Source organism: Lichenostomus cassidix, chromosome 17 (genome assembly GCF_008360975.1).
Source record: "Lichenostomus cassidix isolate B80296 chromosome 17, HeHo_3.0, whole genome shotgun sequence".
Lineage (NCBI taxonomy): Eukaryota > Metazoa > Chordata > Aves > Passeriformes > Meliphagidae > Lichenostomus > Lichenostomus cassidix.
In genome coordinates, this window is record NC_139497.1 from 4,195,737 (window position 1) to 4,211,041 (window position 15,305).

Consider the following 15,305-nt stretch of genomic DNA (forward strand, 5'->3'; position numbering starts at 1 on the left):
GGCTTTTTCTTTTTCACTTTTTGGTTTTTCTCCCCTGATTCTAACCTTCTTTCAACCAATTTTTGCAACTTTGGATGGCCTTGGCAGTAAGTGCAGTGTACTCACTTGTTTGGGCAGCAGTCAGCACATGCAAAATCTCCAGCCCATGAATTATGTAAACTAAAGACCTCTAGACCCAGCTTGAGTCTAATGATGAAGCTTTCGTTTTTAAAGTTTTAAATGAGCACTATGCCCATGTTTGTGGTTTCATAACATCCACTGCAGAGTAGCCCTACAGGCTAAGATGGAAACTTGTCACGATATGGTCAGTGCTTTTCTGTTAAACAAAGGGGCCTTTTCTGCCCTGTCTGCTCCAAATCTTAAAGATGATCTGCACAAGACAGGATTTTTGGGGGATGGAGTTCATTTTGGTTATTTTCATTGTTTTAGGAGGTGCAGTACCTTATTTCTGGCAAGAGTCACCTGGGGTAGAATAAATAAGAGATATTATGTGATTAACTTCCCTAAAAGATATTAATGCTTTCAGAGCTAAATCAAATTTGTAATTGTATAACACAACTTTTTTTTTTTCTTAAATAGTTCATGTGAAAGCCAAATACATCTTATTTGAATGGAGAAATTGCCCTCTCTACAGCTACAGCTGTGAGAAAAGTAACTCCCAAGTGCTCTCTGTTGATGCTTTTCATTTAGTGAGGATGATTAAGAGCTGTTAATATATAAATGTAGTTTTCATATACTCAGGAACACTGAAAATGTGAATTATGGCACCTGTGAAACATTAGTGATAGTATTTTGTTCTGGAAAATACAGCCATGTGGCCATTAACACAGACAAATAATCTGAAAGAAAAAACTAAAAGCAATCCAAGTTGTGTTTGTTTTTACCTTCATGTAAAGCTTTTCTATATATTGAAGTGTTGTTTTCAGTACCTTTCCTACATTCCTAAGAAGAGTCATTTTTGATTTTAAAAATGTAGAATTCACACCTCTACTTGGAACTGCAGTTTTAAGAAAAATATCAGCTATCATGAGACTCATCATAAACCTGTACAAGTTGGCACTGGGGTATACCCTGGCTGCTAAATGTTGTAAATTGATTTTTGTTGTTGCTGGTTTTGATTTCTTGGTTTTCTGAAATAGATTTTCTGTTTCATCTGCACGTATTGGGGGGAAAGAATCGATCTTATTGATATTATGCAGAAAAATATTTCATGAGGAAAAGCTTAGCCTCACTCAGACCAGCTGGAATTCCCCAAAGGTGGAAAACGTGGCTGCTTGCTGGAGAGATGGGGAATTCCTTCACAGCTGATAAGGGAATGATTTGCTCCGTGTGGTTTCTGTGTATTCATTAACCCCAAAAAGGGTTTGTGTCCCCTGAGCTCATCTCAGCCTCCCTGCAGGAGCCTTTTAGCACCCACAACATCCTCTGCCAGTGCATTTCAGCACTTTTCCCTCAGGTGGAGAGAATACGTTTGGAAATAACCTTCTGTTGTTAGTAAGCAAAAATCTGGGGGGGATTGGTGTGGTTTTAGCTGAGATTTTGTGTAATGGTCGATGCTGGCAGACAAAGGTGTTTATTTTGTAAGAGGAAAAGGCAACTGCATGGCACCTGTGTTATCCATCAGACCATGAATCTCCTGGCTGTAGTTTTGGTGTTTGTGGTCCTGCTTTGGCACTATTTTCACTCTTGCTTCTGCTCCTCAGAAAACCGATTAAGAAACAATTTCCTGATCCCTTCAGTGAACACCCTCTGTCCCCAAAAAGGAGCACTCTGTGCAGTACAGTATGTGATGCTTTAATAATGTATAAATCAAGCTGGACAGAAGCTGCCTGTCAGTTTTATTAACTTTGACCTTTTCTCCCATTATAAAGATGGTTTGGTAAATATTTTATGGCCCTTACAGGTTTTGACAGTTGGACCTGCATTCCTAAGAGCAAATGTAGATTATGAAGAAATACTTGCAATTAATAAAAATAACGTAATCACTGGGAGTCAACCTTGAAGGACAAAATTGTGGTTCAGAATCTATTTCTTTTTAACTCCTTCTGTTGTTTTTCAGTTGGTTTTTATTCCTGACCACTAAATGTGACTAACTGGGAGGTTATGAAACGTTTTTAAGAGGTTGCTTTTAAAATCCATCTCAGATCAGCACTGGTGATTTACCTCCATCTCTGAGCAAATGTCCAAAGAATGTTGTTTACCTGAAATACCTGCACAGGGAACATCAGTGAAAGGTGTCAGCAGCCCAAAAAGATGCAAGAAGGAAAGGGAAAAGTATATCCTGGAGTCGGGGGGCTCTTCTGCCAGAGCTGTCTTTGCCTTTAAATCCCTAAGTGTTGCACTCGCTGCACGTTCAGGTAGTGAAGATTGAAAACTAAGCCCTGACACTGAAACATCACCTTTCAAACATGGACCCTCCATCGCTCTCATTGATTTTTTTTCATTTCAGAAAACTGTCGGAGAAAAACAAATCTGAGCAAAATACATCGGTTGGGGTTATAAAATCCCCCCCTTGCCTGGTGGAGCTCAGCTCTCTTCCCATTAGGAATGCAATGTGTCTTCGTGTTGTGCCACGGCTGAGATCACGAGGCAAAGCAGCCAGGGGAACCAGGAGCCTGATAGAAATCCTTCTGCATGTGCTGAGCAGTGACATCTGAGTCAAACTGGCTCAGGGCATCACTTCCCTCCTGTTCTCAGGTGGTTTCAAGTACATCACTTCCAAGCTTTGCTTCCCTCTTTGTCACTCAGTCCCTGTAGGACAGCTTGGTCTAAGATCACTTTATTTTCTGAACATTTTTAAATCAGTTTCCTGACCATAACTCATTTTTTAATGTGCAGACCATGGGGTTAGAGGTGTTAACATGTGAAACAGTTCTGCTTTTTCAGAACAAATCGTCAGACAATTTGATGAACACATAGATCCAGGTAGTGGAATGATGAAGGAAATTGCATTTGTCTGACACTGAATCTTCCTTCCCTTCCCAGTTCATAAATGGGGAGCTCAGAATGTAATTGAAAGTGTTCAGAGAACTTGTTGCACTTGGAGCTGCTTGCAGGGCAGGCAGAGCTGTAGCTGTTGTTAAATCTGAGAGCTGTGGGAGTGCACTCCAAATCCTGCCGATTCACGTTGTGTCCTTCAGAAATTTGTCTTTTATTGGCAAGGAAAAGAAAAGTTTAGAGGAGAAAGCTACTGAATGTGAATTGTTCTGCAGTGCTATGGAGATGTGCAAGCAGGTATTTTAAAAGCAAGATTTTTCTTTACAGTGGTAGAAAGTCCTTTGCAAATGTTTTGTGGTTTTATGTTTAAGAAGAAAAAGATGAGTGTTATTTCTAAAAAGCTGGTTTATATTGTGAAAGGGTTGCATCTGTCTTCCTCTTATCTTCCTCCTAAAGTGAGAATGCTTAGTCCCTAGAGAGGAAAAACAGCCTCAATGTTTAAAAGCAAACCCAAGTTTCAAGAGAGTTAGACTTGAGAGAAAGTCCTTGATTCATCATCTTACTTGCCCTAATGCATAACTTGCTCCTCACACCCATTGCACAGCAGACTTTTTCCATGTGCTTTTGTCCCTATTGTCTTCCACCCAAGAAGAATATCTGAATATATCTGAAACACCACACATTAACTCCCTGACTGGCTGTAATTCGAATCAGGTGCCACAGGTAGCAGAGGTCTGACACAGACAGAGTACTGCAGTGGTGTGATTTTAATATATATATCTGTTTTTTCTTATCCAGTTGCAGTACCATGCTGGGCTGGCATCTGGCCTCTTGAATCAGCAGTCTCTGAAACGTTCGGCCAACCAGATGGGAGTCTCTGCAAAGCGCAGACCAAAAGCCCAGCCAACAACTCTTGTCCTGCCTCCTCAGTAAGTAATGGAATATTTGGAAGAGTTTCCATGCTGGGGAGGGGGGAATATTTCTTACTAACTTACTGTTTTTTTTGGTTTAATTCTCAATGATCATGATAAGCAACCTCGTGCTTGCATTTTCGTTCCATACAAATTTTCTCTGTAGCAGGTCATTAAAAAGCTTTTTGCAACACGAGGTTGTCATTGAGGAATGATGCTCACCTGATTAGTATGACTTGGAGCTTCAGGTAGGACTTTTCTGAAGGTCCTAAAAAGACTGAAGCCAAAAAGTCTTTGGTGTGAGTACTTTCTCGGCAAACGTCTGTTCCAAGTCCATCTGTTCACCATATGTTAATTTTTGCGTTGGATCTAAACCTCTTTTACAGGTGACAAGCAATTATGAGGACACTTAGAAAGTGTTTGAGGACAGAGAGTATCAACACTTTAAGCAGCCTGTGTAGCATTGCCAGAAACACAGAGATGTACACAACGAGGCTTATAAATTAATAAACCACCTGAAATATTTAGTTACATGTAAGAAAATGATTAGTATGTAGAAAATGAAGTGCTAAGCAATTGTTCATTGTGCTGAGCATCCTTGTAGTTTGTGGAAGCTGCCTGCTTTTCTTCACAAAACAAGAGTCACTGATGTATAAACACTGTGCTACCAAAAACCTCCTAGTTGCAATAATAAAAGTCCCTGTTGTCACCAGATTCCACAGCTCTACGTTTAGAGGGTTTTTTCTTAAAGGAAATGTGGAGTCAATAGAGCTTTCCCCTTGTATATTAACTTTAAAGTGCTGGTAATTCAAGAATCCATCAAATGTTCTATTGTTTTACCAATACATCAGACAGGGGAGAGCAGTTTGAAGGGGGCTCCAGCAGTAGTTTGAAATCCAGATGTTTTTCTCTGATATGAGTGATAGACAAGGGGTATCTGGTGACAAACTGGCTGATCAGTTTTCCTCCTTTGTTGGAATATCTGGAACTTCAAATGGACTTCTCCAGGAAGTCTATAAACTGGAGTATTGTGATATCAGTTATCACAGATTTTTCAGAGGTCTTGAAATATTCTGATGTTTTGTTTGGTTTATTTTTTAATCATGGTGTCTCTAGTTGCTAGAAATATATAAAGAGCTAACTTCTATTTTTGCATAGAAAAATCTGTTCGTAAACAGTTGCAGGTGTATAAATCTTAATGTGGGATGCATAATATACACATTAAAAAGTATTGTATGTCTTGTTATCTGTAGATGATTTTCCTTCAGTGGTGCATTTACCTAGGATCTGCAGCTAGACTGAAATTTTAGTGTGGTAGCTAAACTTTAGCCAGTAGTTGAATTATGTTTCAGTATCTTATTACCACTTCCAGCATTATTCACAGGGAAAATGTGTTTCTGCTGAGCTGGCCCTTTATCTGTCACTGGTTTCCTCCTCTCTGGCTTCTCTTTGACCTTTCCATATTTGTTCTTGTTTGCTGTCTCGGTGTGTCTTAAGAGAATAATAGTGATATTAAAGCAAATCAAATACCTGTTGGGCTTAATATCTTGTTTTCAACACAGGGCAGAAGCAGATTATGAAAAGATGTATGAAAATAGGCTTATGAAAAGTGTTTAAAAAAAGAAAAAGTGTGACAAATGGATTTTAATATCTTGATTTTGCTGTAGTTTCATGCAAATAGTGATGAATCATGCTGTGGGTTTTTTTTTTCCCTTCATTCTTTATAAAATGCAAAAGAACAAAACATCCAGGTGCAAAACTGCAGATCTCCTTGAAAGGGCATCCTTCATACTAATATTCCCATAGCAATTCAAGGATTATTTATATTTTTTTAAGCTTTATTAATTCATCAAGAAAGGGGTAACTATTTCTTGGTCTATTTTTGCTTTGATGCATGCTATTAAAATTAAGTTCAGTGACAAGTCATTGGGCTGAGTAGCAATGAGTCAAGTGTTTATTAAATGTTCAGAGCACAACTATATTATCTAGAGTTTTTCTTAAACAGAAGTTGTTGAAACCAGCTGCATGCCAAAATGTCATTTCAGGAGAGCAGGCTGGAGCAAATATCAACACTGCAGTAATTCTTTTCTGCCAGCAAAGGAGTGCAGGAACCACTTGCTCAGGAGGCATCAGAGGTGATGATTTGGGCACAGAATCTTCTAAAACCTATTTATTCTTATGCAGATCCTGCACATGGCTAGTTTGATAGTAAACATGTCTCCATTTGAATTAAAGGTAGAATTAGAGAGCATTTTACTGATCTACTTATTTATGGTGCTGTTCTTTGAAGAAACTGCATGAGTAACTTTTGCTATTGCACTTTACACTCTCAGTGGCAGTGATGCGAGCTGAGCAATTTTCTTGCTCACCCAGGTCTTTGATCTTTGCTGCTGGGGTGAGACTTGGGCTGTGTTCCACAAACTAAACATACCCAAATGCTGTTTCTTCTCATAAAGGGTGTGATACAGCCAGAAAATCAAGTTTTGTGTCAATTCACTGCTCACTTGAGCTTTCAGTCTTTATCCCTGCTCTGCCTTTCTTCTTTCCTCTCCAAAATGCCACTTTTTTAAAAGAAACCAATCAAGCGAAGCAAACCCAAGCCTGTTTTGGAGGCTCTGCCATCTCTTCCTACTTGATGCTCACAGAAGGAGCTGGAGAAAGGGCATTGCTGATGGCAAAAGTGATTCTTGCTGGGTCTTCACCCCTTTTCTTCCCCAGCCTCAGGCTGCCTTCTGATGTGCTCTGGTTTGGAGGCAAGAAGCTCTCATTTTTCACTAGTGAATATCTGAAACAGCAGCAGCAATTTTGAATCCAGAAGGTGGTTTTGAAAATGGAAGTTCTCTGCCCTATGCAACCACAATGAGAAAAATCTGCATTTTCTCCCTGTTTGTTATTTGAAGGTTTCTAAGGGTGCTGAGCAGTTTTGAAGAGCGGCTTTTGGCGTTCGCTTTTGCTTTTCAGCATTGGCTTTCCCTGGCTCCGAAAGCGCAGAAAGGAAGGCTGGATTGATGTGTGTCTCAGTCCCAGCCAAATGATCTGTGTGAGAAAATGACTAACTGCTGGCTGCTTTCTCTGCCTGCTTTGTCCCTCCTTCTGTCTTCTATTAACAAGACATCTCCGTGTACGTGCTAATGGATGCGTTCCCTCACATGCCTCTCATCTGGCTGCTGGTTCTTCCTTCTGTTCAGGAATCTCAAGGCAGTGTTTGCTGAAGTGCTGAGAGCTGTCAGCTCCTTCTGAGTGACTAGGGAAGCATTTTGTGCAGCCCTGCTGAAAACCGAGTTGGGAATCAATAAATAAAGACAATAAGAAATGATGGCGTTGCTTTTTTTCTTTCTTCTTGAAATGTAGTAATTGGTGCAGTTAATTAATCTTGTGTTATTTTGCTTGGCACCACATCTCAAAAGCAGATTGGCAGGGTTGAAGTTGTCTCCATGATCCTGAGGGAGCAGAATTCTCTCGGGGGATGCTGAGAGCAGGGAGCCCACGGAGGTAATTCCTGCTGGGATCGCAGGGAGTCTAGTGTGTCACTGTCCTGCTGGAAAACAACAGCACTGAGATAAAGGAGAAGGAAGAAAAGAGAAGCCCAGGATGTTGTCTGTGTTATGCAGCAGAGTTCAGTGGCACACAGCAGAGGGTCAGTTAGTTTTAATGGGAATTTTTAGGGGTCTTGGTTGGAAACCCTGTGACTTTGATGGCTCTGTTCTGTGGGGTTTTCTCAGTGCTCCCAGATTAATCGTCTGTCTTCTCTGTCTGCAAGAAAATTGCCACAACAAGAACTTGATCACCACAGAAGGTACTGAGGCTATTGCCCTTTATGGTGCCTTTTAGGGTCATTTGTTGTCACTTAGTGGTTTTGGAGAAATAAGCACACTATAAACAATAAACAAGTGGAAGTCTGGATCTTGTTTGACAACTTCAGGCTCAATGAACAGAGAGGTTTGAGTAAAAGAGAGTCCAGTTTTTTTGTTTTAAGGCTCTTCAACTTGTCTTGTAAATCTCTTGTGGTCTGATGTATGCCCTAACCTGACAGTGAAAATATTGTAATAGATTGAGTAAAAATCTCTGTAAATTTGTACGCGATTGCTAGGAGCACGCCAGCAAAATTACTTTCCTTTTTTTTTTTTTTTAATAAAGGAAAAGACAGTGCTGTCCATGATACTGTTCTAGATAAATGAGCAAAAAAATCTGCGGAGATCACTTTTCTTTTAGGAGATAACAAGAACTCAAGCATATAGAGACTCTGGATGGTCACTTTGGTTTTGTTTCTTGTTCTGGATGAGATGGAGGAGATCTCTGATCTGCTCTCTGCACCTCTGCATCTAGATAATTCTTCTAGAGAAGAAGGATATGTTCAAAAGAAGTCTATACTTTCTGCATCCTTTGAAACTGTAGTAGCTAAAGATGCTCCATAGTGAGTGATCTCCTTAAAAAGTTAATTTCCTGGCCCAGCAGGTATTTGTTCATCTGGATTTGGAACAGAACTGCACAGCTGTCCTAAACTCCGTGTTTATTGGAGCTTGATTCAATACCAGAATAGTCAAAGTGGTGTTCTGTTCTGTCATAGCATTAGTGTCTTAGATGTTTAATGCTTCTGTCATATAATTAGTGCTGTCAGATTCTGTTGGGTTTGGTCATGAGATTTCTTCACGATACTGAAATTGACTCTTAAGGAAGGATTTAATATTTAAAAAAAAAAAAAAAAAAGTTACTGTTTTTAAGAGTCATCAGATGTGCCGGAATAAATTATTTGGACTTGTATAATTTATCATTTTTGCATTAAGGAAAAATCCTGGTGAGCCCTTTGCAAACAGTTTTTTGGAGGAAAGCATTTTTTCAGCATTTCATTTTATAAACAGCACCTAATTGCTTCCCATGTACAGGGATTTTCATTGTGAAAGAAAGAGGCAGGTTAGTCTAAAAGTAATGGCAAAGCATGCTTGAGCTGATAAACTCATTAGTTTTGTATTTTCATAGAGAATACAAGAATATTTAAATTATGCAGTGTTAGTCCCTTCCAACCCAAACCATTGTGATTCCCTGATGAATCTGGTGCAGTTCAGTGACACCAGGTGTAGGGTTGGGGTTATTTTACATTCCAGTACTGTTATTGCAATAATTCAGTATCAGGAGCTGGACTCCAACCTTTGGGCCTCTTCTGAAGTATTCTACAGTAGAAGAGCAAAGTGTGTGGCTGTATTTTCTGTTTTGAGAAAAGTCATCCGAAGTTCCTTGTGCAGTTGTAAAATTCTTCTTTGCCTGTACTGGCAAAGCTGCATTAAGTATCAATATTCATTAAATACCATGGAGATGATAATGTAATAAAGAAATAATCCTCAGCCCCACATCTATACTTCTCTCCAGAAGAGCTGAGGTTGAGAATATAATTAAAGATTAAAACTCTGTTTGCATTCTGGAACATGGAGATATCTTCTCGTACATGATGGGGAATTGTATTAATAAGGAAGAGATCAGTTGCCAATAACTTTCAATACTGGGAGCTCATTTCATATCCCTGTTCATGTTTAAGTTTCTCATGGAATTCCTTTAGCTTGAGTTTCGCAAGACAGTGCAACAGGAACTGTAAAAGAGCATGTTGCTGAAACATGTGACCCTTTTGCTCCACAAATTAATCCCCTTTTATATGAAAGCAAAAAAGATTAAAAATTAGTCCTTTGTATTGTAAGACAATAATATTTGCAAGAATAAGTTTAATTACTTTGCAGCCGTGTACCGTGTTGATTGAACATTAATTTTAGTATTTGATGTCTTGTGCACAGTTTGGATCACATCACTGTGCTGTTTTCTTTTGATTTTGGGTGAATTGCTGAACTTTTGCAGAGCTCTTTGTGAAGCTGTTTTAGGGGGAGTTGCAGTGTGCTACCATTTATCCCTGATCTCAGTGTATTTTTGGTTCAGGGGGTGTGTAGCCAGGACACCTGGATCCCAAAGCATCTCCTCGACTGCACCCATCTGTATAACAAATTCTGAGGGACAATTCCAAGGTGGAATTCCATCATTAACCTGCCTTGAGCTGAGATTTCCAAGGGAGCAGCCCTTTGGTGGGTGTTGCATTGCCCTTTCTGGATTTCAGATGTAACACAAGTGAGTTACCCAGTCCTTGTCATCTCTCATCCAAATGAGTCTAAGCTTTTAAAAAGCAGCTATTGTTTGTTCCTAATGCAGGGATAAATGTTCCAGAGCTCTGTGAGTGGCTGTTGCTTTGTCTTGCTGCTTTGGGTGTGTTTTGTTTAAATGTGAGGTGGGGGGGAAACAGTCTGCTATTAAATGTAATGGCAATCTGTCTGTTATGTGGTATTTACTGTTTAGCACTCAGTATAATGTAGCTGGAAAGAAAAAAATCCACAGTGCAGTTTTGATTCACGGAGAGCTTTATTAAGCAACTGCAGTGAGATCAAATAATATACCAGGAATATAACAGTGGTCATCTTACTATTGTAGCCAGAGATACCTCACCAAACTGCTCCAACAAAGAAAGAAGGAATAATCCCGTTGAACATTTATTTCAGTATGAGGGAAATTTTAAAATAGGTGCTCTTAATTTGTTTGATGTCTCTACTTTGTTTTCAGTGCTGTTCCCTTGGGTTATGGATCATGTTAACTTTGGGACTTTGCAGGTGTTTTGTAACCTGTTCAGATACCAGAGATACAGAACACAAGCTTAGCTGCTCTGTGCATCTTCAGAAACACAATTCTTTTAAACATTTTAATCTTGATTTAATCTCCTAATATGTTGATATATGTGACAGCAGGGGTTTCTGCAGTAATCTTCTTTGTTTTGTTATGCCAAATCAATGCTTTTTTTTTTTTGGCTGTAGTTATATGCTGAATTTAATTTCATTCCATTAAGTACTATACAGCTGCATATTTTCTTACAAAGTAATTACAAAAAAACCAGCAGGCATTGATCAACACAGATTGTCCAAAGGAAATACTTTGACTAAAACTAAATGTTCCTTATGATATTCATTAACAGGAGAATAATTTCTATCCATACAATACAAAAGACAAGGACCTTGGATGTTGCCTTATCTGTGGTAAATTACTGAAATAAGCATTAAAGAATCACAGAATGGTTTGGGTTGAAGGGACATTAAAGCTGATCCCCCTGCCATGGACAGGGACACTTCCACTCTCCAGGTTGCTCCATCCATCCTGGCCTTGGACACTTCAGAGATGCAGGGCAGCCACAGCTTCTCTGGATAACTAACATCAGTTATGATGGAAAACTTTGCAGTTTATTTTAACATGGAGGAAAAATCTGGTTTATTTATTCACTTTTCAACAACTCTTCTAACCAAGTTCTGTGGAAAGAGAATGCATGCAATTAAGATTTCACAATTCTTAACTGAGTGCAGAGCTTTTTTTACAAGTGTGCAGTGAGCCACTGTGGATCGATGTGAGGAGCTCTGTTGTGGCCACATGAGCCAAAAAAAGCACCTGGGGCTGGAGCCTGTTGGTATTTTGTTGTCATACCCCCCAAATAATCCCCCAAACAGGATTGCTGTGAGTGTGATGTGGAGCCCTGCCTGCCTGAGAGCAGCAATTTGAAATCATTCCCATCTACTTTGGGGAAGATTAACTGGAACGCTGTATTTGGGGAGTGAAAAAGATGAATTTTTTTTGGAGACTCTGTGTACCAGCCTTGATCTGCTGTTTCCAGAACATGCACAGATACAGAGCAGCAGACCCTCAGTGAGTTTACAGCTACTAGGGACCACAGCTCTGTTGTAAAAGAGCAAATTTCTGACTCTTTGATGTATGTTTGCCTTAAAGGTAATGTTTGTGTGAGAGCCGTGCCATTAAAAGGTGGCAATTAATTAAAAGTTGTTCCACAGTCCCAACCATTAGAAGATGCCCTTGCAGCATTTAGAACAGAACATTAATATTGCACTGTAGGGAATCCCTGTACTTTCAGTAGAAAAGAAAGTTAAGGATGAAGATTTTAATGTGTAATTAAAGACTGCAAATACTAGTTTAACTGCTTGTTTCTGTGTAAAAAAAATTAAAAAGAACACAAACTACGTATGGTTGAACTAATTAAGACAGTGAAGAACAAGCTAGATAAGAGAGGAAATTTGTATGAACCTAATAATGATATCAAAGCTTTGCTAAAGCTGTGATTTTATAATAACATTACTTCAGACCCCCCCATTCCTGGTTTGTTTTTTTTTTTAGCTTTGCTATTTGGGGGATGGGGATTCGAGGCTGCTTTACTGCAGCAGACAATCAATCTGAAAAGAATAAATTAAAACTGCCTCTTGCCAAATTCAGAAATGCATTACAGCAAGTGTTTCCATCTGCATTGGTTGTATATTCCTGTGTCAGAGATGAGGAGCAGGAAGAGCAGAGCTGGAATAAGGTGGAGTGAAAAAGCCTTCATATTTTGGTGGTTTAGCCAGACCAGCTTTATTGTATAATCATAGTGTGTAATGTGATGTGATAGAAGCCCATTGTGAATGTATTAATTCTTGACTTGTTTTTGTGCCTCTACAAAGAAACCTTTGTCTGTCTGAGAGGAAAACTAAACAGCTACACGGGGAGGAGGAATAAAAGTGCTTTTAAATGGGAACCCTTGAGGAGAAGGAAGCTCTAGGTGTGTGTCACTGTAAAAAAAACTGCCAAAATGCAAATTGTACCTGGAAATAAAGACCATTTAGGCCTCCTGTAGTTTCAACAGTAACTCCACAAAGGGGTGGAGTTTTCCCAAGTGATGGAGTGCATGGTCAGGGTGTCCTGGAGCTCAGCTGTTCCCATCCTGGGGACCATGCTGGTTCCAGGCTCTGTGCTCCTGAGCAGCCTGTGGGCTCTGAGAGAACACCTCAATGTCCTTTCTAACTACAGAGAACTGCTTTGCTCTGCTTTCTTCACCTGCTGTTAAAAATAACTGTTGTTACTTTTTAATTTCACTTTAGGGCATTCTCTGCGTATTGGTGTGTTTACAAGGAGCCCTGGATGGGTTAAATGAAGAAAGCTTGGGGTAGCAAATTCCAGCTGATGACTTCATAGTTTTCTCCTCTAAATATAATCTTCACTTGTAATGATTTGAAGTATTTTGGTACACTTGTTTTGCTAGTCCCATTTTCCCAACTGACAGTGGGGAAAAAAATAAATAAAATGGAACCTTTAGAAATTTCACTGGGTGAAGTGACTGAGTTTTCATCCCTTTATAGGTGCTGCTCTGTGTCATTTTTATTCCTGATGGATTAATTTTGTTGTGTAGGTTTTCCCTACAGGAATAACACCATCCTTTCAATTTCAGTGAGGTTACTCAGCAGTATGTGTATGTATGTTATTGTGAAAATAAGTGTATTAATAGTGATGCCCATTTTTAATTAACACAGGTGCATTCATCTTACTATTTGTGTATTTACCTGATTGTTAAATTTACAGGGAGTAAAAACTGGACAGGGAAGACCTTGTTAACATTGGCAGACTTGGTTTTGAGTTTTTTCTGTGGCTGCAGACAGTGTCTTTATTGTCTGTGAGTCATGGCCAGGGGAATCCTGTAGTAAGCCCTCTAATTTTAGAAACCAAAAGCACCTCCATGCAGCATTTTTTGCATTGAAATTAAATTTATGCTTTTGTGTTGCTCAAGATTGTTCTTTGAAATTCAGTTTTGGGAAAGAAAGCAAGAGTATGGCACAGAGCTCATGGCAAAACAGTGAATCACTTATTTAACTTTTGCTGAGCTTACCTGGAATGAAATGGAATAAAGATTGTATTCTGTGTATGATCATTAAGCTCCATTGTTGCCTGTAATGCTTTGATTCCATCCTTCCCAAAATGGGATTGTGGAATAGTGTTCAGCCTTTTCATTCAGTGTCATGAAAGCACTTAAAGATACAGATACTCCTAAACAAGCTCTTGCAGAGCAAATTAACTGTTTTGTTGAGTTGTTCTGTGCCTCAGTTTGCCCATGGGAATGGTGAGAATTTTATCATCTGGAAGCTGTGCAGGAATGCTGGGAGTGACTTGAGCAATATTGGTACAAAGCTGGGATAAGAAGGCATTAAAATCCAGGGGAACAGTCTGGATTTTTTTATTGTTGGTTGTTCAAGACCAGGTGATTTTTTTTTAAATCCAGAGTCCAGGAATGACACAGCTGTGAGGAATGAATGACCAGATAATTCCTACTTGCAAGGCCTAATAGGAAGCTCTCAGTATCCTCTGTCAGCACTGGTTGTGATAAATGAGTGGTGATGTATTATCCTGTATCTCTTGTGTTCTTGCCTTTAGGTGCTCATTGCAGTGATGGAAGACAAAGTGCCAACACATGAAATAATTACACACAAGCCTGGCTGGAGCCTGTCAGTCTGTGTCAAGCTGCCTAAACTTCTGTGGCCTCTAAATTGTTGAGCTCCTTTGCTGATTGTTGTATTCAGTATTTGGTATTAAAACCAAATGTACTCTAGGAGTGGCAAAAAATGCCCTGCTGTTTTGATGTGTTTTAAGTCAGAATGTAATTTCTGTGTCCAAAATAGCCTTGTAAAGCTGAACTCCCCTGAAGCCAAAACCCATGCTTTTCTACTTTCCTATTTTGCATGCACAACCTTCTTTCATTTTGGCTTTTGCATTTTGACAGTTGCTCAGCAAAGATGATGCTTTTGCTCATGACAGATTTGTGTGTGCCATGTAGACAGGTCTTAAAAAGAGCTGAAAGCTCACTTCTTGTGAACCCTTGGGAAGGATGGTTTGAGGGCTGGGGCTGGTGGAAGGACAAAACAGGTATTTTGGAAGAAACTACATGAAGTAATAATGTAGATAATAGTAACCTGCTTAAAAAACCCACAGTGAGAAGCTGATGAGTTAACTGCAAGGAGTGCTATAAGGAGGAGTGCTTGGCATTTAAAAGAATAGTTGTGTGATCTTTTAAAAATGTGAAATTTGGCTTGAAAAAAATTTCAGTGTTGATGCTTCCATGATCTTTTCTAGTTTGGAAGTTGCTCTTCATTTAGACAATAGGTTCCTTCTTCTACAACATGATTTTAACAGCATAGTAGAGGATAAGCAAATTTAGTGCTTTCTAACCTTAGGTATTCCTAAGGAAGTGAAATGGATTTCTTGACATGACAGAGCAATGGTGGCTGTTGTATCCCCCTTGTAAAATGAGCTTGAGGACAGAAAATGCCAGGTAGAACTATTTTAACACGTGATTATGCTTTTTAAATGAAAATTTATTTTCAGAGCAAAGATAGCAACTTTAACACCACAGACAGAAAATCAATTATAATTTTTGCGAGTACAACTAGAATATTATCTGCTGCTACTAATTTCTTCTTGTTGTCCCACAATTGCTGTCTTCCCTCACTTTTTTATGAAGTCATCGATAGGGAGAAAGATTCTGATATTGAAGCCTGAGTGTTGCAATATCCTCCTTTCTCTCCTGCTCTGGGCTTTTGCATCTCTCAGCAGTGCCATAGTTGAATCATCAGT

The 15,305-nt window shown here is 39.3% G+C and overlaps 1 protein-coding gene across 1 annotated transcript in view; it reads left to right on the plus strand.

Annotated features, from left to right (window-relative positions):
- Positions 1–15,305, plus strand: part of MED27 (mediator complex subunit 27) — an 81,778-nt gene that overhangs the window by 27,721 nt on the left and 38,752 nt on the right. The window contains exon 3 of the mRNA XM_085076962.1: positions 3,736–3,866. Coding sequence (XP_084933088.1) covers positions 3,736–3,866 — 131 coding nt within the window. The remainder of the gene's footprint in view (positions 1–3,735; positions 3,867–15,305) is intronic.